Source organism: Medicago sativa, chromosome 5, assembly GCF_051527215.1.
Source record: "Medicago sativa cultivar Bolivia chromosome 5, Bolivia_mono, whole genome shotgun sequence".
Classification (NCBI taxonomy): domain Eukaryota; kingdom Viridiplantae; phylum Streptophyta; class Magnoliopsida; order Fabales; family Fabaceae; genus Medicago; species Medicago sativa.
The window spans coordinates 50222390-50245396 of NC_140753.1; the positions used below are offsets into that span (position 1 = coordinate 50222390).

At 33.9% G+C, this 23007-nt stretch overlaps 3 protein-coding genes across 3 annotated transcripts; all 3 read left to right on the forward strand.

The window, feature by feature from the left end:
- Positions 1-4155: 4155 nt before the first annotated feature.
- LOC146922729 (protein PHOSPHATE-INDUCED 1-like) lies at positions 4156-5298 on the forward strand. Its single transcript, XM_085715521.1, has one exon. The coding sequence runs from the start codon at positions 4218-4220 to the stop codon at positions 5163-5165; it is 948 nt and encodes a 315-aa protein (XP_085571647.1). The 5' UTR covers positions 4156-4217; the 3' UTR covers positions 5166-5298.
- A 3105-nt stretch (positions 5299-8403) lies between these two features.
- Positions 8404-9559, forward strand: LOC146922730 (protein PHOSPHATE-INDUCED 1-like). Its single transcript, XM_085715522.1, has one exon. The coding sequence runs from the start codon at positions 8487-8489 to the stop codon at positions 9435-9437; it is 951 nt and encodes a 316-aa protein (XP_085571648.1). The 5' UTR covers positions 8404-8486; the 3' UTR covers positions 9438-9559.
- An 8979-nt stretch (positions 9560-18538) lies between these two features.
- LOC146922731 (protein PHOSPHATE-INDUCED 1-like) lies at positions 18539-19790 on the forward strand. The gene has a single exon (XM_085715523.1). The coding sequence runs from the start codon at positions 18644-18646 to the stop codon at positions 19592-19594; it is 951 nt and encodes a 316-aa protein (XP_085571649.1). The 5' UTR covers positions 18539-18643; the 3' UTR covers positions 19595-19790.
- Positions 19791-23007: the final 3217 nt, after the last annotated feature.

Consider the following 23007-nt stretch of genomic DNA (forward strand, 5'->3'; position numbering starts at 1 on the left):
GTGACCTTTTTCTACTTTCACTTTAGTCTCTGTGACACCTCATGCACGCCACCTCATCAGTTAACAAAAGTTTTTAACATCAGGGACTGAACTGATAACAGAAGTGCACATTCAGTGACTACTTTGTATTTGATCATGAGTCATGGACCTTTGTAACAACGAGTTGCAGAGTCAGGGATTAAATTGACCATTTACTCATTTTTTTATGAAAAGATTATTTTTTCATAAATCCGCTAATTAAAAAGTTTGACTTTATTGACAAATCACTACCTTGTAAATAGTTATAATTAATTATATGTGGTGTGATCAAAGAGGTGATCTGTCGAATAGCAATCCGTCCAAATGTAAATACCTTCTTAAAAGGATACATGTTATCCGTCCAGAGGTGTTGAAATGATAAAAATTGTGTACCTTAGCTTTTTTTTTTTTTTTTTTGAGGGAGTGTACCTTAGCTTTTAAAAAACAAAAGTTATATACCTTACTATGATGGTTACTATGATGGTGGAAGGTGCCTTTTATAGGCATTTGGTAAAATGAAGGATTCCTACACCGTTTAGGTGCCATTAAAACGTTATGAGAAAATTTAGTTGTTAGCAGTTAAAACTCGACGAGATGAATGGGATTTGAGATTGCTTCTTGTGTTCGGACCAGAGTGTTGTTTGAGCCTAATATACAAAGAATTATTATCTTTTGACCGGTCAAAAACAATTAATATCAAATATTTTCAATTATTTGACGATTATATTAATTTACAATGTTAAAAAATGTAGAAAACATTTACACTTAAATTGATATATACATATAGTACTCATATCGTTTAAATTTCAATACTCTAACTAGGTTTTGTCAAAAAAAAAAAAAAAAATACTCTAACTAGGTCTAAGGCTAGTAGTATATAAATAAGAGATCAATGTCATGTTACTATCATCACGTTCACAAATGACTGCATCTAAGAACCACTATAAGAAATTTGCCATTTAACAATGGCTAAAACCGTTGGTATAGGCCTTGAAACCTATACCAACGAACACATGCTGCCTATACCATAAAATTTTGCCTAAAAATGATATTTTTTAATAATAATATTTTGACAATACTTCTTGACCAAAAAAAAAAAATATTTGGACATCCACCAATTTTATGAATTGCGCCACATCAAAGGATACAAAACGATGGCGGAGACAACACAACAGCCCCAAATCATCATCCCTGCACAAAACCTATCTAGAAAAAGCAATAAAACTACAACCAGATGCAGAAAAATATAGGCAGCCACTACAATAGTCTCAAAATGACAAAGATACAATAGCTAACAACAAAAGGACGAGAACCTGCTGAATCACTGTCCCAAAAATTGGATCATTCTGTGACTCTACAACAAAATAACCTTACATGCATCTATCCCTCTGTTGGTGCCGCAACGGAATTTTGGCTTCTAATAATGATATGAAATAAGCACTCACTAGAGTTTAACATGAAATAACGTAGCTAGAACAATAAACTTGTATGAAAAATGTCTAAGAAGAAAGATGAACTTCTAATTAATAAAACTCACTTTGTTACACTCTATTTGTTTTTGTTGTGATATCTAAAATACAAAACTTTTGAACATTTTATAGTAACATGCTAAAAATTGAGTGAACAATACTTCAAACAATTATAAACTTCTCATGTACTCTCCTTCCTATTATTACTCTTAGAGCAATGCTATATCTCTAGAAAAATAACATCAAGAATTCTTCAAGAATAAAGAGTAGCCAATCACAATGCACTATTTGCCACAATTCAAGAAGGTGTGGCTGAAAAATAGGAAGTGGACAAATAAATCATCCAATTAAAATTTGCCAACTGTGTCTTGAAAAATTCTTGAAGCTATTTTTCTTGAGAAGTAGCATTTTCCTTACCCTTATTCCATAGTAAACATTCCTTTACATTATTCTGTGCACTTTCCATCTTTAGATTATTCCATATTTAGTAAACACTAAGAGCCTGTTTGAAACACTTTCCAAAAACTCTTTTTTAGTTTTTAAAAACTTGAAAATTAAAAACTTGTTTGCTAAACTATTTTTAAAACTACAGTTTTGGAAACTGTCTTGAATTTTTTAGTTTTGGGGACTAAAAAACTAAAACATGTAAAAGGATAACCATTGTAAAAAGAAGACTTGTATATTTCAAAAACTGAAAACAAAAACTATTTCAAACAGACCCTAAATATTTCACTTATTCTCACATACTGTATATTCAACTCAATTGTAAAATGATTTAGTCTTATGTTGAGATTTTGCTCAAAATGAATCTGGGTGAGATAAGAAGCATATGTGTAACATCCTATGAAGCACCGATACAGATAAGGACACCGAACACTGACACTGCTAGTAATTTGAGAAAATCACATAATTCGTTGTAATTATATGTGGTTCGGTTTTCGGTTTTCAATTTGAAAATGATAATTTATTTTTCCAGCATTTTCTCTTCTCATTCACGGATTATAAAATCCGAAAAAATGGAAGGTTTTTTAAGGTATTTTGACGTGTTTTGGAGGGCGTTTAATGCTCTCAGATTATAAAATTAGAAACCGGTAGGACACATGAGAAAGTAGAAGGGTGAAAAAAGAAACAATATTTAAAAAGTCAATGAACTGAACTCGTAGGTTTATTAAGTTTACTAAGCCCACTTTGACTTTGCCAAAATCCAACATTTTACAACACCCTCATACCAAAATAACAAACAAACAAGTTTATCAAGTTTCTAAGATTATGTTTTTCGCATTTTTCAAGTTTATTAAGTTAACTTGTTTGTTTTTAATATATTTTTATGCTTTTGTCAAGTAAATATTTGTTTAAACAATTTTCGTAATTCTATGTAAGTCAAAAATCTAAAGGATTTCTAATGTAGTAATTATGAATTGGTTCAATCCTTAATAATATGTTGGTAAGATTGAGCGAACATTATTTTTTTTAATTGCATTTTTAGGTGAATCGATCAATGAAATTGAACCAAACCGAATTTATCAGTTTATTTTTGGTTCGATTCCACTTATGAAAAATGCCAAAAATCAATGTAGATTTAATCATTTGAATATTTCTTTTATTAGAAATCGAACCAAACCGAACCATTTCATCCATACTTGCGGCATTTGCCTGCAAAATTTCCCAGAAATATTACTTGTAGAGTTTGATGGCAAATATCCAGATAAACTTACTTAAGGGTTTCAAAATCCGCTAAAAATAATTATCTACGAAAGGAAATGAGTTTCTTGCATAATTTATACCCAAATATGCATATGATATTGCACATGAAATTAACTAACTCCCAAAAGATGTTGGTACAACAATTTTGGGATTGTATAAATGGCCGGTAGAGACCTTACTATCATAACTCACTCTCAAAAGATAAGTAAGATAGAAAAAAGAAGAAATAAAAATGAAGAAGAATTCAATGCTATTTATAGCTACAAAAACATCATAGATTATAACTACGATCAAAGAAAACATTTTAAATGACTAAAAATGCATTAAACACACATTGCTTGTAACACCACCATCCACATTTTGGATTGGTTCATATTATATAATTTAAAATCATTCCTAAATTGGTTTGAATTTCATATTTTAATCAATAGAACCGTTGTTAGATGAACTCAATCAATCAATTAATATTGAGATATAATTAGTGGAACCACTCTTGAAGTTTAATTAGAAACAAAACAGCTACCAAAATTGAAAGCAGTATCCAGCAAATATTACTTAAGGAATAAAAGTAAGTGGCAAACCTTCTACAAACGGAACTCAACTTTGTCCTTTTGTCCCATACCTTTGCTGTTATTGTCCCTTTCCTTAGCTGGCCATACCCTGTCCCCGCGTATCTTATTAACAAGTCATGCCCTATAATAATGACCACACCACACAAAAAAACTAATGAATTTGGTCAAAATTTGGCACCTAGCACCACACAACAAACCCATGAATTTAGTTATTGTAGGGAGCCAAAAATCATGATTTGAAATAACACAATACAAACGCGTAATCTAGCTGGCACCTCTCCCATAATTTGACTTCACCAGTACTCACTCCACCTCTTGTGACCTCTCTTTCTATCCACCTTCCTTTCCACTACATTCCTACTATTTAAACCAAAAACCTCTCTTACATTTGCATCAAACATTTCCCACAACATCTTATTTCTAGTTCTTTGTTCTATCTCAAAACAAAACTCAAATGGCATCTTTTAACAATAGTGCAATCTTCATTCTTTTTCTCACAATTGCAATAGTTCAATTGAGTTCAGCTAGAAAACTCACTGAATCAGATCAACAACTTAAATTTCAATACCACAAAGGCCCTCTTTTAACCGGTAAAATTTCCGTAAACATCATTTGGTATGGAAAATTCAAACCATCTCAAAGAGCAATCATAACTGATTTCATTACCTCACTTTCTTCTCCCAAAAAACCAACAACCACATCACAACCATCAGTTGCCACGTGGTGGAAATCAACCGAAAAATACTATCAACTCACTAGCAACAAGAAATCAGTTAACCTAGCTCTCTCGCTAGGTACTCAAATTCTTGACGAGAATTACTCTTTAGGAAAATCTCTCACAACGAACCAAATCGTTAAACTCGCGTCAAAAGGACAACTACAAAACGCCATCAACGTTGTCCTAACAGCAGCTGATGTGTTAGTTGATGGATTTTGTTCAAGTAGGTGTGGAACCCATGGTTCTTCTTATGGTGCACGCGTAAATGGAAAGAGAAACAAGTTTGCGTACATTTGGGTTGGAAATTCAGAGACACAATGTGCTGGTCAATGCGCGTGGCCTTTTCACCAACCAATTTATGGTCCACAAAGTGCACCATTGGTTGCACCAAATAACGATGTGGGTCTTGATGGAATGGTTATAAATGTCGCTAGTCTTTTAGCTGGAACCGTAACCAATCCTTTTGGTAATGGATATTTTCAAGGACCAAAAGAAGCTCCTTTGGAAGCTGCTTCGGCTTGTACCGGTGTTTATGCTAAAGGAGCTTATCCTGGTTATGCTGGGGACCTTCTAGTGGACAAAACAAGTGGTGCTAGCTATAACGCAAATGGTGATAATGGAAGGAAGTATTTGTTGCCTGCGATTGCTGATCCTAAAACCTCAGCTTGTTCTACATTGGTATAAAGAAAGAGTGTTTAGTTGTTAGGCAATGAGAGATTCTTTGATTTGTTCATTCAATTAGTTGTTATCACGTCGATAATTAATTTTTTATTCTTTGATTCTTTTTAATCTTAATAAATAATATCATTATGTCTTCGATCTTGTTCCCTTCATATCATTCTTTGTATTAATATACATTTACTTAAAAATAAGTTGAACTATAAATTTGTGTGTAAATATTTTTTTTGTCAAGTAGTTTGGTGGTTAGAGCTCAGACATTTTAAAATGGATAGAAGTGGAATGTCGGAGGTTCAAATCCCAACCCCGCATATATTAATTATAGAATCAAAAGTTACAAATCATAGTCTCAAGTAGAATCAATTTTAAAAACAAAATGAATTCCTGTTAAAAGCAACCAAATATGTTGGTATTAATTTTGTCAGCCAAATCAAATTTGACTTCTCTAAAGCGAAACTTCATGAAACTTACTTATATTTTTGTCATAAAGCAGTTTTCATTATTATAATTTTTAAAATAATGATGTTTTGGTTTCTTAATTTTAAAACTTGGCTTTTTGTTTCTCTAATGTATTTTGGAATTTCGGTCTCTTGTCTCATTCTTGAATAATTTTTTTATTATGTTATCTATTCATTTATGACGTGACAACGTTTATGAGACTATACTAAATATTTATGTAAAAAAAAATGAATAATAAGCGCTCCTAGACATAAATAAAAGTCTACCGGTTGGTGTGAATGTCAATGATTCTTGGTTGAATGAAGCTACCTTAGTTATGAACTGTAGAGTTGGGTGGTAGCCCTTTATGTATTTGGGTCTCCCAATAGGTGGTGACGCGCGGCGTTTAAAATTTTGGGATATGTTGCTTTTCTGAATTAAGTATAGACTGTCAGATTGGAAAAGTAGGAATCAATAATTGGGTGGTCATCTTGTTCTCCTTACGTCGGTTATGTCATTTGCCCGTGTATCCCATTTCCTTCTTTAATGCTCCCTCAGGTATCATCTCCTCTATTGAATCTCTTTTAATTTTTTTTTGTGTGTGTGGAATGAGGATCATAAGAAAGTTTCTTGGGTTCATTCGAAATCTATTTCTTTGTGAAATGAGTATGGCGGTTTGTGGATGAGTGAGTTTAACATTACTATATTAGGTAATTGGTGTTGGAGGGTAGTGGTGGATCAAGGAGGACTATGGTTTAGAGTGTTGTCGGCAAGGTATGGTGTAAAGGGGGGCCGTATGAAAGAGGGTAGTTACAAGGATGAGGAGTTTCATAATGGTGAACAGTATGTCTAGATCGTAATCTAGAATAAAATGATATGCTTAAATAACAACTATGTAAGATGTAAGTTTCAAATAGTTATTGTTTCTATTACAAAGGTTAAATATTTGATTTGTATCGATTGGCTCATAAATGAGCAAAAAAATTTGTTCCTTGCATTGTGGATTCCATTGATCCCGTCTGAGGTGAAAATGGTTTAATCTTGCGACCAATGAAAACTAGATTTTCCCAACAATTCAAATGTATAATTTGACACTTCAATTTCTTTTTGATAGAAGATTGAAAGTGGAAATTGAAAGAAGAATAATTTACCAACATAGGAAAAAGTTCCTTATCTACCAGTAGAGTATATTGCTCATAGTGTGCTTGATGCTAACACTTGACCAATACATATTGAGCTAATATTAAATTGGCTTTTAATGCTAGTGGGAGATTGTTGGAGTAAGCCCTAATGACAAATCTTTATTGATTGGAATTGACTTTGTATTATAACTTTAATATTTATTTATGAATATAGAATAAGTCATTTTTTTTATTGATTTTGTTTTGTTTCAAAATAATAATTAGAATAGTTAGTCTGTTTAATGAAACATTAAATATTAGTTAATCATGAGACCTCGTTAAACATAAGTACATTATTATTAAAATGTTTGTAGTCCAGCTTCAATATAAGTGGGATAGCATTAAAGATTATAGACTATTATGTGGGTAGACTGATGATCACATCTCACGTATCATCGATGGTAATCAAGTCTTCACATAGATATAAATATTATCAGTAATATCTATATTGGATTGACCCGCCATCAGAATACTATATAAAAAGTTATGTAAATGTCATAAATTATTCTCATAGTGATAAGTGGTGTATTTCACCCTTTGACCTGAAACCACTTTGTAGCCTAGATGTAGGAGTCAAGTACTTTGTTGTCGTACAATCGTTGTCCGTAACAGAATGATTATAAAGTCGGTTGATGGTACTCCACAAATCATGCTAAGGGACATGAGTGGCCTAAATGAAGTTTGTCCCTCCTACATACATAACAGGAGAAATGTCCAAAGACTCAATATTAAATTGAACAAAAGCGACATGATATGCCTTGTGTTCCATATAGACAAAAGGACAAAAGGATAATTATACATAATTATCTGAAGGCAAGTTCTTTTGAAATGTTATTTGAACCTTGAAACCTATCTTAACATTGATGAGCTCCCAAACTCAACACACGTAAACATGTACAAAAAAAAAAAGACACAAATAGAGAGTATATAAAGACATCAACCAAAACTAGTGAAGATAAAAATTGCACATTCTCAATAAGATAATATTAAGTGCAACTTTCTTCAATTATACTTCAAATATCCCTAAAATTATAAAAATCTGTTAAAAAAAAATTGTGTGTATGTATAAAATTTAAATACATTGATTATTTTTTTTTCTAAATATCTATTATTAATACAAACAATCTATCTTAGAATATAAAAAACATAGTAACATTGAAAGTATTTATACAACAAGATATATATTTAATAACAGTTAGAGACATTTTGAACAAATTTATTATTTCTAACAATTTTTCTTCGAACGATTTTTATAAGAGATAGAGAATAAAAGTGATGATTGATCATCAATCACGCAAAAGAAAAATTGTTACGCTCTTCAATAATGGAGAATGGACACAAAAGCTAGGGGCATGCATGCCTTGTACAAAGGATACACAGTTTTGTCGTTTTGTTTCATACATGTGCTGTTTTTTTTTTTTTTGTTGACAAATGTGCTGTTATTGTCTCAAATCTATGAATTCATGCAAACTGGAATAATAAAATAACAACGTGTAATCTAGTTGGCACATCCACCACTCACTCCGCACACCCTCCTACATAATTTGACTTCAACTATATAATATACCTTTCTGTTTTACACGTTAATTCCTTTTCAATACACTTCCACCTATATATACCTACAGCCCCATCTTACATTTCCATCACCTCACAACATTTCCACATTCCTTTTACTTCATACTTTGTTCTATCTCAATACATACCCCAAATGGCATCTTTTAAGTTAAGTGTAATCTTCACCCTTTTTCTCACAATTTCACTACTTCATTTAATCTCAGCAGCTAGAAAACTCACTGAATCGGACCAACAACTTAAATTTCAATACCACAAAGGCCCTCTTCTCACTGGTAAAATCTCAATCAACCTCATTTGGTATGGAAAATTCAAAGCATCCCAAAGAGCCATCATAACTGATTTCATAACCTCCCTTTCTTCTTCCAAAAAACCAACAGCCACAACACAACCATCAGTTGCCATGTGGTGGAAATCAACTGAAAAATATTACCAACTCACCAGCAACAAGAAATCAGTTAACCTAGCTCTCTCACTAGGTACTCAAATTCTTGATGAGAATTACTCTTTAGGAAAATCTCTCACAACTAACCAAATTCTTAAACTCGCATCAAAAGGACAACAACAAAACGCCATCAACGTTGTCCTAACAGCTGCTGATGTGTTAGTTGATGGTTTTTGTTCAAGTAGGTGTGGAACCCATGGTTCTTCTTATGGTGCACGTGTAAATGGAAAGAGAAACAAGTTCGCATACATTTGGGTTGGAAATTCTGAAACTCAATGTGCTGGTCAATGCGCGTGGCCATTTCACCAACCAGTTTATGGTCCACAAAGTGCACCATTGGTTGCACCAAATAACGATGTGGGTCTTGATGGAATGGTTATAAATGTTGCTAGTCTTTTAGCTGGAACCGTAACCAATCCCTTTGGTAATGGGTATTTTCAAGGACCAAAAGAAGCTCCTTTGGAAGCTGCTTCGGCTTGTACCGGTGTTTATGCTAAAGGAGCTTATCCTGGTTATGCCGGGGCCCTTTTGGTGGACAAAACAAGTGGTGCTAGCTACAACGCTAATGGTGATAATGGAAGGAAGTATTTGCTGCCTGCGATTGTTGATCCTAAAACTTCAGCTTGTTCTACATTGGTATAAAGAAATAGTGTTTTTTTTGTTAGGCAATGAGAGATTCTTTGATTTGTTCATTCAATTAGTTGTTATAACCTCGATAATTCTTTGATTCTTTTTAATCTTAATAAATAAATAATATCAATATTTGTTGTTTTTCGTTTTAAAATATACCGAACGAAATTACTGGGTGAGTCACGACCAGGTCGCTTTCTTTAAGACGTTTCGCGGCACTACCCTAGTTTGTGCAAGGTAGACTAACAACCACGCCGTCTCCAGGATAAAACAGCCCAGATCACTGTTACGAGTATATACTGCACAGTATATAGTCGCTCGAGAATTACACCTCAAAATATGGTTCAATCGTTTGATCGAAGCCACTCGATACGGTACGTGACCGCTCTATTCGAAACCGTATGGTTCAATCGTTCGATCGAAGCCACTCGATACGGTACGTAACCGCTCTATTCAAAACCGACGGGACAGAAAGGAGTAGAAGCAGAAGAACGATTTGTTAAAATCGAAAGGGAGAAGAGAGAAAACCGCACAGGAAGCATCAACTGTGAGATTTTGGTGTACAGAATGAATGGGGCGAGCTCTCCTTTTATAAGGAGAGTTTGTAACAAAAAACGAGTGACTTGGGGATTAAGTCTGCTTAATCCTTAAGCAAACGCGTTTTGTTCCTTAATTGGATATATCCGGAAGTTTCTGGATACGCGTTTTGGATCGGTTCGGATCGTAACAAATTTATTTGTTACGCGTAGCGCTTACGGATAATGATTAAATTAATTAATTAATTAATTTAACATTTTCAAGTAACAAAAAATATATATTATTTTTTTAACCCGCGACCCAAGCCCAAGCCCGACCCGACCCGGCCGGTCGGTCGGACGGACGGCGGCGTCGTCGTCGCGCGTGTGATATATATATTTTGTAAGCGTTCACCCGTTCACAAAATTGGGTACCCCAAGGGCACACCCTTGGAGGTCACTTTGCCCATATATAAACACTTACTAGTTGGGGTGACCCTCCAATGTGGGACATTTTTAAGTCACACCCACACACTAGTTCTTTCATAGTGTTTTTCTTTCCAATTTTCTTCACTAGAATGACTAGTGTTCCAACAATCCCCCACTTGACTTCAAAATGGTTTCGAGAAATAACGTAAAACGTTTCCATAAGATCTGCTAATATACAAAGGTGTCGCCAACAACTTGAACCTTTGCATAGTGGAAGGTATTCTGATTTAACAAGAGTTGCTTACAGCATTGAACTCTATCTCAGACATAGAATCCACACACAAACCTTTTCATAGGTGTATTCTAAAAGCCCGTGCGTTTTAAGGCCCTGCACGTGTATCCCGGTTTTAACGAATGCTCTAGGAATTCTGCCTCAAAATTCCATAGGACCGGCCTAAGTTCCACATTCGTATAGGTGAGTCTATCAAGGGTACTCCTGTAGCTGTGTACCCCACTCAACATAGAGTATAGATCTCATTAAGAGTTACTATTACCTCATCCTTCTTTCGCTGCAGGATCATGCTTTCTATATTCTTTCTCTCATAGCATGTTCTACCACTTCATGACTTGTTTTTACCCATTGAACCTAAATCTTGGGATCTCCAGTCATATAGGTCGGGTTACCATCATTCGTGGGCTATAGGCATTAGTCCCATCCTACTGGATGTTTCTTGGACTTTCTCTCTATTAAGTCCTTTCGTCAAAGGATCAGCTAAGTTTTCATTCGTACGTACAAAATCAACTCTAACCGCTCCATTTAGAGATACACTCTCTAATCGTGCTGTGTTTTCGCCTTATCTGTCGTCTCTTACCATTGTAATAACGATTCTTAATCTTTGCAATAGCCGCGGTACTATCGCAATGAACTAACACAGCTGGCAACGGTTTATCCCATAAAGGGATTTCAGCTAGCAAGGATCTTAGCCAACTTGCTTCTTCACTAGCAGTAGCTAGTGCTATCATCTCAGATTCCATTGTGGACTGAGCCAGAATGGTCTGCTTTCTTAGACTTCCAAGAAAACAGCTCCTCCAGCTATGCTAAATATATAGCCGCTGGTCGCTTTGGAATCATCCGACGAGGTGTTCCAATCTGCATCACTGTACCCTTCAAGTACAGCAGGATATTTTTGATAATGCAGTCCTAATGTCATAGTCCCTTTCAGGTATCTCATGACTCTCTCAATAGCATGCCAATGCTCCTTGCTTGGCCTACTTGTAAATCTGCATAAGAGTCCCACGACATAGGCAATGTCGGGTCTAGTACAATCAGTGGCATATCTGAGACTGCCAATGATGCTCGCATATTCAGTTTGTCTAACACCATCTCCAGTGTTCTTAAAAAGTTTTACACTTGGGTCATAGGGTGTGCTTGCAGGTTTACAATCAATGTAGTTGTATTTCCTTAATATCTTCTCAACATAATGAGACTGATCCAAGGAAATTCCTTTATCTGATCTAGTAATCTTGATGCCAAGAATTACATCAGCTTCTCCTAGGTCCTTCATATCAAAGTTGTTACTCAACAGTGATTTCACAGAATTTATGGCAGGAATGTTTGACCCAAATATGAGTATGTCGTCTACATATAGACATATGATGGTGCAAATGTTTTTATCATACTTGTAGTAGATACATTTGTCACTTTCATTCATTTTGAACTCATTCGTAATCATTAAGTCGTCAAACTTTTCATGCCATTGCTTAGGGGCTTGTTTTAGACCATACAGAGATTTGTCTAACTTACAGACTTTGCTTTCCTGTTCATGAACTACAAAACCTTCAGGTTGTTCCATATAGATTTCTTCTTCCAACTCACCATTCAAAAAGGCAGTTTTCACATCCATTTGGTGTACTATCAAGTTATAAACAACAGCCAAGGAAATTAGTACCCTTATGGATGTGATTCGAGTAACTGGTGAGTAGGAATCGAAAGAATCTATATTTTCTCTTTGTCTGAAACCTTTGGCTACAAGGCGTGCCTTGTATTTTTCAACAGTTCCATCAGGTTTCAGTTTCTTTTTCAAAATCCATTTACAACCTATTGGTTTGCAGCCTGGAGGCAGTTCAGCCAAGTGCCATGTTTCATTAGACAGTAGAGAATCCATTTCATCATTTATGGCTTCTTGCCATAAGTCTGCATCCAAGGAAGACAAAGCTTCTTTGAGATTTGATGGATCCTCTTCTAATGTATTGACCACATATTTGGGTCCATACTCTTTAGCAGTTCTTGCTCTCTTACTTCTTCGAAGTTCTGTTACATCAGTTATGATGCTCTTATCACTATCCCTAATCACTGGATTGTGATCAGGTGTAGAGTTCATATTTATGCCCCCACTATTGCCCCCACTATCTCTTGATAGAAAGGGAAATTTCGTTTCATAGAAATCGGCGTCATTTGATTCTATGATCACTTTAGCCTTTAGGTCATAAAACCTATATGCTTTACTGTTTAAGGCATACCCAATGAATACACATTCATAGGCTCTACTGGCTAGTTTTACTCTCTTGGGATTAGGAATCCTTACATAGGCTAGACAGCCCCATGTTCGAATGTAAGACAAATTTGGTTGTCTTTTCTACAAAATTTCATAAGGAGAAATTTTGTTCTTAGTTGCAGCTAACAGTCAGTAAAATTTCTTCCCACCAATGAGGCGCTGCACCAGAATTAAGCATGATAGCAACTACTAATTCGGTAAAGGTTCTATTTTTTTCTTTTTCCGCTTTACCGTTCATCTCAGGAGAGTAAGGTGCAGTTGTTTCATGAATGATTCCGTGCTCTTTATAATACTCATTGGATGTGTGTGATAAATATTTGGTGCCTCTGTCACTACGATAGCGCTTGATTCTATTATTGAATTGATTTTCAATTTCTTTTACAAAAAATTTAAACATATCAAGCGCATCACTTTTGTTTTTCATTAAATACACAAAAGTGTAATCAGAGCAATCATAAATAAAAGTTATAAAGTATCTTTGCCCGTTTTTAGTCAGATTACCATCAAGTTCACATATTTTAGAATGTACTAATTCAAATGGTTCGGTTTCTCTTATTACAAATTTATGAGATCCTTTTGTTATTTTTGCTTGACTACAAAACTGACATTTTTCAAATTCATTCAAAGAAAAACTAACATTCATTCAAAGATAACTTAGGAATTAAACCGATATTGCTCATATTAGAAATGATTCGTTTATTAACGTGACAGAGTCGTGCATGCCAAATAAGAACCAACCATCAGATTCACACACCATGTTGATCCACCAATCATCAGATCCACCCACCATGTTGACTTCAGTTGTCATTGCAGTATACGGCTGCTCCTCATTTGTTGTAAAGTGAGTCTGAGCTTGAGCCGGTCTAGTGGATGGGTTTCTACACTTTCGTGCCATATGACCTGGTTGTCCGCAATTGTAGCAATTAACCGGTTGAGCAGGGTCATTCTTTGATGGTTGAGCTCTTGGGACCTTTGGTGGGTTCCCATTCTTATTCCGATTGGAATTCTTATTTGCAGGGCGGTTCTGATTCTTAAATTGTTTGCCAGTAGGCTTCAGAACAGCACCCACAGATTTCTTTTTAGTGTTGTTGTTCGAGACAGCAAACACCTCTTCATTCAGTTTTTGTTTTCTTGCCTTTTCTTCAATACGAAGTCGAGTAAACAGACTTTCAAGAGACAACTCCTTAGTCTTATGCCTAAGGGCATTCTTGAAGTCCTTCCAAGCAGGGGGCAGTTTATCAATTATCACAGCAATCTGAAACTGCTCAGGTAATTGAATCCCTTCAACAAAAATCTCATGAGCTATATTCTGAAGCTCCTGAGATTGTATTTCGACAGATTTCTCGTCGTTCATCTTATAGTTTAGGTACCGGCTCACAGCAAATTTCTTTGAGCCAGCCTCTTCAGTGTTATATTTATTCTGAAGAGCATCCCAAACTTCCTTAGCTGTCTTATAAATCAGATGCAGATCATATAGATGATCCGCAAGACAGTTCAAAATGTAATTCTTGCACAGATAATCATCATCTTGCCAGAGGAGTATATCCTTTTCGGCCTGTTTCACCTTTTCAGCATGTTCGGCATTAAGCCTTTCCAACTCAGCATTTGTAGCAGATACAGAAGCATCTGTAGCCGCTGCTGACTTACCGTTATTAGTCGTTTCCATAGGAACTGACATCGATGGTATCACAGGTACGTTGTTCTTCAAGACGTGGGCAACCTTTTTAGTAGTTAGAAAAAACATCATCTTTGTTTGCCAACGCTTGAAGTTACTACCGTGAAACTTAAACGGTTTGTTGAAATCGACAGCTGTTCCGGATACAGTAATTTCGTTGTTGGTACTCATGGTTTTAGAAACGTCTTAAAATTGTTGTTTTTCGTTTTAAAATATACCGAACGAAATTACTGGGTGAGTCACGACCAGGTCGCTTTCTTTAAGACGTTTCGCGGCACTACCCTAGTTTGTGCAAGGTAGACTAACAACCACGCCGTCTCCAGGATAAAACAGCCCAGATCACTGTTACGAGTATATACTGCACAGTATATAGTCGCTCGAGAATTACACCTCAAAATATGGTTCAATCGTTTGATCGAAGCCACTCGATACGGTACGTGACCGCTCTATTCGAAACCGTATGGTTCAATCGTTCGATCGAAGCCACTCGATACGGTACGTAACCGCTCTATTCAAAACCGACGGGACAGAAAGGAGTAGAAGCAGAAGAACGATTTGTTAAAATCGAAAGGGAGAAGAGAGAAAACCGCACAGGAAGCATCAACTGTGAGATTTTGGTGTACAGAATGAATGGGGCGAGCTCTCCTTTTATAGGGAGAGTTTGTAACAAAAAACGAGTGACTTGGGGATTAAGTCTGCTTAATCCTTAAGCAAACGCGTTTTGTTCCTTAATTGGATATATCCGGAAGTTTCTGGATACGCGTTTTGGATCGGTTCGGATCGTAACAAATTTATTTGTTACGCGTAGCGCTTACGGATAATGATTAAATTAATTAATTAATTAATTTAACATTTTCAAGTAACAAAAAATATATATTATTTTTTTAACCCGCGACCCAAGCCCGACCCGACCGGTCGGACGGCGGCGTCGTCGTCGCGCGTGTGATATATATATTTTGTAAGCGTTCACCCGTTCACAAAATTGGGTACCCCAAGGGCACACCCTTGGAGGTCACTTTGCCCATATATAAACACTTACTAGTTGGGGTGACCCTCCAATGTGGGACATTTTTAAGTCACACCCACACACTAGTTCTTTCATAGTGTTTTTCTTTCCAATTTTCTTCACTAGAATGACTAGTGTTCCAACAATATTATTATGTCCTCCATACATGCAACACATCTACAGACTTAGCACATGGCATACTCTATCCATCTCGACGAAAGACACATTCACACAAATCAAATGTTATTGAATGAAGCAAAAATGTCATAATTTTACCATTATAGTCTTAATATATACTGATGCATTATAAATAGAAAGTGAAGAAAAAAAAATAGAACGTGAAAAATCTTGAGTCGAGAGTTATGATAAGATTTGAATCAAGCTTATAGTTTGGCAAGTTGACTATGAATGTGACTAATACACCGTTCAATTCCAAATCAAACTACTTAATATTATTATAATTTTTTCCTTTTTTTAGTATTAAATTTAATTTTAAAAGAAAGGGTTGGGAGTGTTGAAACACATAGCATAAATTAAATGGTAAAATTGAATAAGTGATAGTTAATATTATACTGAAAATTGAAGTAATACTCGATTTTAGATAAACTTCTTTGGCAAATGTCCCACTCATAATGTGACACAATGAGTATTTTGAATTATTAAATAATTCAATTTCTTGATGAAATCATTGTAAGATCGTGTAAACTAATTTCATATTTCGTAAAACAACCCTTAAAATGTTGCTAAAAAGGTAAATTTGTATGGATAATTGGCGTTAATTTCATAATTCCAGCTTCAACTAATGCATATGCAATGGTATGTTATCACGGTAAAATAATAATTTTTTGTCTATGTTTTCTCTTTTTCTTCTGTTTTTATATAACAAAGGTTGTCTTTTCTTGTCAAAAAATATAACAAAGATTGTCTTTAAATTTTTTATGTTAAGGGTTTAGTTTAAAATTATAATCTTTATCATCATTGTCAATATATATTAATTTTTTATCAAGTAGGTTAGTAGTTAGAATTTCACCTTTAAAATGAATAAGTCGTGAATCTGAAATTCACATCTGAACCCTAAATTTATAATCTAATGTCTCTATCAAATGAGTTATTCTCACGAAGACTCTTTATTGTCAATATTACTCACAAAACATTTCATCATAGTTGATCCATAATAGAATCCTCGCAATTACTGACCATATTCAATATAAAATTACTACTAAAAAGAAGTGGTGAATTCACAAACACCCTTTCATTTCGGAACCTGTAGATCAACAAACTAATGTCATGTTAGAGTCGAACTTGACGATGGATACGTCACCTATTACAACTCAATAATCTTTCGTGACAGTTCAATAAACAGATACAAATGCTACTCTTGGGCATTCTGAGGCGTCAATTGATCCGATTCTACGAAAGGAAATTGATCTTGTTCAATATTTGTTGATTCAAAGAAAAATGTTGAGGTACCATATATGCCTTATCTTACAAAAAGTCAGAAAGAAGAAAATTAGCAAGGCAACATATCACACCCGATCTTTGAGTCCCCCTATAGAACAGAAGGGTGGTTGAGCAACCTCTTTTTTCTTTAGGGCCATTTTTTTCTTACTTCGTTTTGTTTTTCTTGTTTTTTGCTTTTATTTTCTTTCGGGATTGTTTTGAGGATTTTGGTTTGGCCCCCCTCTTGTATAGTTTCTCCCTTTTTTTATTTATATTATGACGGTGTTAAGATTGTTCAAACTCTCATTGTTATTTTAACTCACTCTATCTTATAGAAAAAAAAATACATTTACACTTTGAAAGACTATATCTATGTGTTTGTGTCTTGTTAGACTTTGTAGATCTCTTGTTATTTGTTAATAACTTGATAATTTTAATTTGTTTGTATATTTATGTTATTTTTGGAGTAAATTTAATTTGAAAATTTTAATTTATGTTGTTTGATAATTTTAATTTGTCTGTAAATTTGTTTGTCCCTTAATACAAGATTATCTATAAATTTTGGAGTAATAGTCATTTTGGTCTCTGAATGTGTTATGAATAGTCACAATAGTCCCTAAATGTATAAAAGTTTCAAAATAGTCCTTCATGTTAAAATACTTCATTAATATTGTCATATTACTCTGGCAATATACTTACTTATTGTCATCTCAGTCCTTATAAGTACTTAATTATTGTCATTTTAATCCTTATGTGAAAAGAGTTATCGTGAACATTGGGAGATTATTTTAGCGCCAGAGACCATTTTGAGTAACAAAGTGCACAATCAGAGACTATTTTAAAATTTTGATACATTAAAGGATTATGACTATTCATTACACATTCAAGAACCAAAGTGATTATTATCCCATATATTTTTAAATACATTGATTATTTTTTTCAAGGACCAAAGTGATTATTATCCCATATATTTTTAAATACATTGATTATTTTTTTCTAAATATCTATTATTAATACTACCAATTTATCATAGAATATAAAAAATATAGTAACATTGAAAATATTTATACAAAAAGATATTTAATAATAGTTAAGAGACATTTGGAACAAATTTATTATTTCTTACAACTTTTCTTTGCTTGATTTTCATAAGACATGGATAGAATAAAAGTGATTGATCATCAATCACGCATAAGAAAAGTTGTTACGCTCTTCGGTGGACAATGGACCCAAAAGCTAGGGGCATGCCTTGTACAACAAAAAGGATACACAACTTTGTCGTTATGGTTAATAGCTTTTTTTTTTTTGAGGGAAACGTTATGGTTAATAGCTGTGATGTTATTGTCCGAAATCTATGAATTCATGCAAACTGGAATAATAAAATAACAACGCGTAATCTAGCTGGCACATCGACACCACTCACCCTCCTACATAATTTGACTTCAACTATATAATATACCTTTCTATTTTACACGTTAATTCCTTTTCAATACACTTCCAACTATATATACCTACAACCCCATCTTATATTTCCATCACCTCACAACATTTCCACATTCCTTCTACTTCATACTTTGTTCTATCTCAAATATCCCAAAATGGCATCTTTTAAGTTAAGTGTAATCTTCACTCTTTTTCTCACAATTTCACTGCTTCATTTAATCTCAGCTGCTAGAAAACTCACCGAATCGGACCAACAACTTAAATTTCAATACCACAAAGGCCCTCTTCTCACTGGCAAAATCTCAGTCAACCTCATTTGGTATGGAAAATTCAAACCATCCCAAAGAGCTATCATAACTGATTTCATAACCTCCCTCTCTTCTCCTAAACGAGGAACAACCACGTCACAACCATCAGTTGCCACGTGGTGGAAATCAACTGAAAAATATTACCAGCTCACCAACAATAAAAAGTCAGCTAAACTAGCTCTCTCACTAGGTGCTCAAATTCTCGATGAGGATTACTCTTTAGGAAAATCTCTCACAACTAACCAAATCCTTAAACTCGCATCAAAAGGACAACAGAAAAACGCCATCAACGTTGTTCTAACAGCTGCTGATGTGTTAGTTGACGGTTTTTGTTCAAGTAGGTGTGGAACCCACGGTTCTTCTTATGGTGCACGCGTGAATGGAAAGCAACATAAATTCGCATACATTTGGGTTGGAAATTCAGAGACACAATGTGCTGGTCAATGCGCATGGCCATTTCACCAACCAATTTATGGTCCACAAAGTGCACCTTTGGTTGCACCAAATAACGATGTGGGTCTTGACGGAATGGTTATAAATGTTGCTAGTCTTTTAGCTGGGACTGTAACCAATCCTTTTGGTGATGGTTATTTTCAAGGACCAAAAGAAGCTCCTTTGGAAGCTGCTTCGGCTTGTACTGGTGTTTATGCTAAAGGAGCTTATCCTGGATATGTTGGGGACCTTTTGGTGGACAAAACAAGTGGTGCTAGCTACAATGCAAATGGTGATAATGGAAGGAAGTATTTGTTGCCTGCGATTGTTGATCCAAAAACCTCAGTTTGTTCTACGTTGGTATGATGAAACTAAACAAAAGAATGTGACGTCTCTTCGTGGTTCCACATGAGATAAAATCTTGAAATGTGTTTAGTTAGTTGGTAGACAAAAAGATATTCTTTTATTTGATTTGTTCATTCAATTAATTTGTTATATAATAATTTGTCAAACTTATAGAACTATGGAATTATGGAATTGGTTATATAGGAGTATTCATTAATATCTCTCTCTCTCTCTCTCTCTCTCTCTCTCTCTCTCTCTCTCTCTCTCTCTCTCTCTCTCTCTCTCTCTCTCACTTATCATCATGACCTTATTCGTCTGTGACATTCCACGCTTTTTCTTTTCTCCAAACTCTTCACATCTTTGTTTCAATATCTTATGTAGATGAGTTGGATTATTAGTATTTTCAATATTTTTTTTTGGCTTGGTTATGCATGTCATAAATCATATATGTTTGTTGCAATTATTAACATCTATAGAAAACATAAGAAGTCATTCTAGGGGAAATTAGATGATAAAGTTGAAAAAAAAATGTATCACTGTAGTCTATACTCTATAGTAGGAAATGCATTATATTCAAAGGGGTCATGTTTGTGGTGAAATCCCATTCGAAGGTCATTGCATTTGATTAGGAAAGCTATTTTTCTTACTTTCATTTTTTTTCTCTTGAAAGACCGTGAAAATACTAAAATACCTCGCGCAGCAATTAATTGTTGCTCGCTATACAATAGCATTAGCCAAGCGGCACTTTGTCTAATAATTGATTGATTTGCAGCACTAATTTTATGTTACCAATATCAATATTTTTAAAAACAATGATGTTTTTGTTTGCCTATTTTAAAAATTGACTTTTTGTTTCTCTAATTTATTATTTTGAAATTTTGGTCTCTCGTTTCATTTTCAAATAATTTTTTATAATGTTGTCTATTCATTTATGATATGACAATGCTTATTAGACCATACTAAATAGAGCATTCCTTCACAAAAAAAAATAGAGCATATTATCAAAAACTAGAAGATGGACCAAAATTTGTTGAATAGAAAATTAGTAAATTGATTTTTAAAATAGTAGAATCAAGACTTTTTTTTTTATTGAAAATAAGGGATCAAAAGTGTGTTTAAGCCTATATTCTATTACAAAATATTTTGACACAAAATCAAATTTAAAATATTCTCATATTTGGTTATGAAATATAGTTTGATGCAAAATTATATTTAAAATCTTCTTATATTTTGTTAAAAAATATTTTAATACAAAAAATATAAACAATAATATTGATAACATTAAAAAAATATTGATAACAACTTTTTATGCAATAAATACAAACCCATAATAGTCTAAATATTGATAACATTTTTTATGCAATAAATAAAAAACTATATGCGTCTAAAAAATTATAATTTTAGAGTGATGTTTCAATTTGACCCTTCACAAAATTTCTTATGACCAAATTTAGTCTCCGACTCATTATAACATAGAGATTAATTTATCCCTAATATAAAAATATAAAGGAGTAATTACCTCATGTACATTGTGAAGGATCAAATTGGATATTGATTCATAATTTGAAAAGCAGTCAATTGTTTGCTTTGTGACAGCTTTTTTCCAAACAAATCAATTATTAGGAGGACAGAGGGAGTATTCATAGACTAAATAAGTGAATATAGTCTCTTTTAAAAAAAGGGTTAAATATGTTTTTGGTCCCTATAAAAGGGCGACCTTCTAAGTTTAGTCATTACTTAATTTTAATAGCTTTTTTAATCCCTACAAAAAAAAATACTTATAATTTTAGTCCCTGCTAAAATAAATTTTGTTTAATTATCCTTAAACTCTTAAATTTTTTAACAATTCTTTTTATACAAGTTTAGAACACTATGAAAGGTTCATTTACTAAAACCTATAATTTTTTAACATGAAATAAATTAAATATGAATTTTTTAAAACGACAAAAGTTTAAGATATAAGTAACAAAAATATGGACGTAGAAATCAAATTTTTGCGATATTTTTTTCAAAAGACCTTTTAATAAAGTTCTTAACACGCCTATAAAAAATTGTTGAAAAACTTAAGAGTTTAAGCATAAATTAAACAAATTTGGATTGTGTAAGGACTAATATTGAGTGCAGAAATTTTTTGTAGGGATTAAAAATGCTATTAAAATTAAGTAAGGACTAAACTTACAAGGTCGCAATTTTGTAGGGACCAAAAACATAATTAACCCTAAAAAAAAAAAATATTCAATCCTTGCTGGTAGAATTACAAAGTTGAATTTGGTGTTGGAGGAATGATATTTGTAGAAGTAATTTTAAACAAATTTTGTGATTATTTTTTTTCCGATTTCTGCTCTCCCCCTGCACTTTTCGCTCGCAACCTGCAGCCTTGCCGAAAATGCCCCTGCGTTAGTTAACTAACTCCGTGTGACTTAAGTCACGCAAGTGAAAAACACCGCGTGAGTCACGCTGGTTTTTAGTGCAATTTTCCTTCTCTTCTTCTTCTTATTTCTTCAACGATCAAAGCTTCTTTTCCCTAGATTCTCTATATCTTCTTTCGTTTCCTTTCCACAATAATTTACCCTTCTCTCTATTATAGATTCAATTTCACTACAACAACACTAAAGCTTTACAGTAACATAAACATATATTAATCAATGCACTAAAATAAAATTAAATTGAATTAATGCTCATTCACGTTAATTAGAACCTTAATTTGAGATTTTATGATTCTGAATTCTTTTTAAGGTAACATAAACATCTGGCTTTCGATTCTGGATTTGGCAATATTATTGTTTACGGCGGCTATGTAAACTCGGAAGGGAAGAAATGATTCTAGAAAGTGTTAAATGGTTTTCGATTGCGACGGCGTAATGAACTGGTAGTGAAAATGGTATATGAGGAAGAAGAGAATCCGAGTGTTGAAGGAAGAAGAAGAAGAGAAGGAAAATTGCAGTGAAAATCCAGTGTGAGTTTTAACACCTGCATGACTTAACTCACACAGGGATAAGTAAAATTGTCAATTCAGCTGGGCGCGAGCGAAAAGTGCAAATGGAAGAGAAGAAATCTTTTTTTCTCATTTTTTATTGAACAATAACAATAGAGAGAGAAAGAAAGAGAGAAAATAAAATACAATAAAAAATATAAGAGTTATCACAAAAATTATTTAAAAAAGATTGTTCAAATATTATTTCTCTTTGATTTTGCGCAATGACAACCCATCCTTGTCACAATTAACCTTCCATGTTTGATTTGAACGACAACACAGTTACACAAACTCCTAACATTGCTTCATATTAATTCGTTTTTCACCGACCATCGATCCATGTGAGTAATTATCATACTTTTCCTGCCTCCTGTTTTGTTTCGGTGTACCGACTTTGCCAACCTATGTCCACTACTAGACACTAACCATTAAGTCTGCATTTACCAACCACACTCTCAAT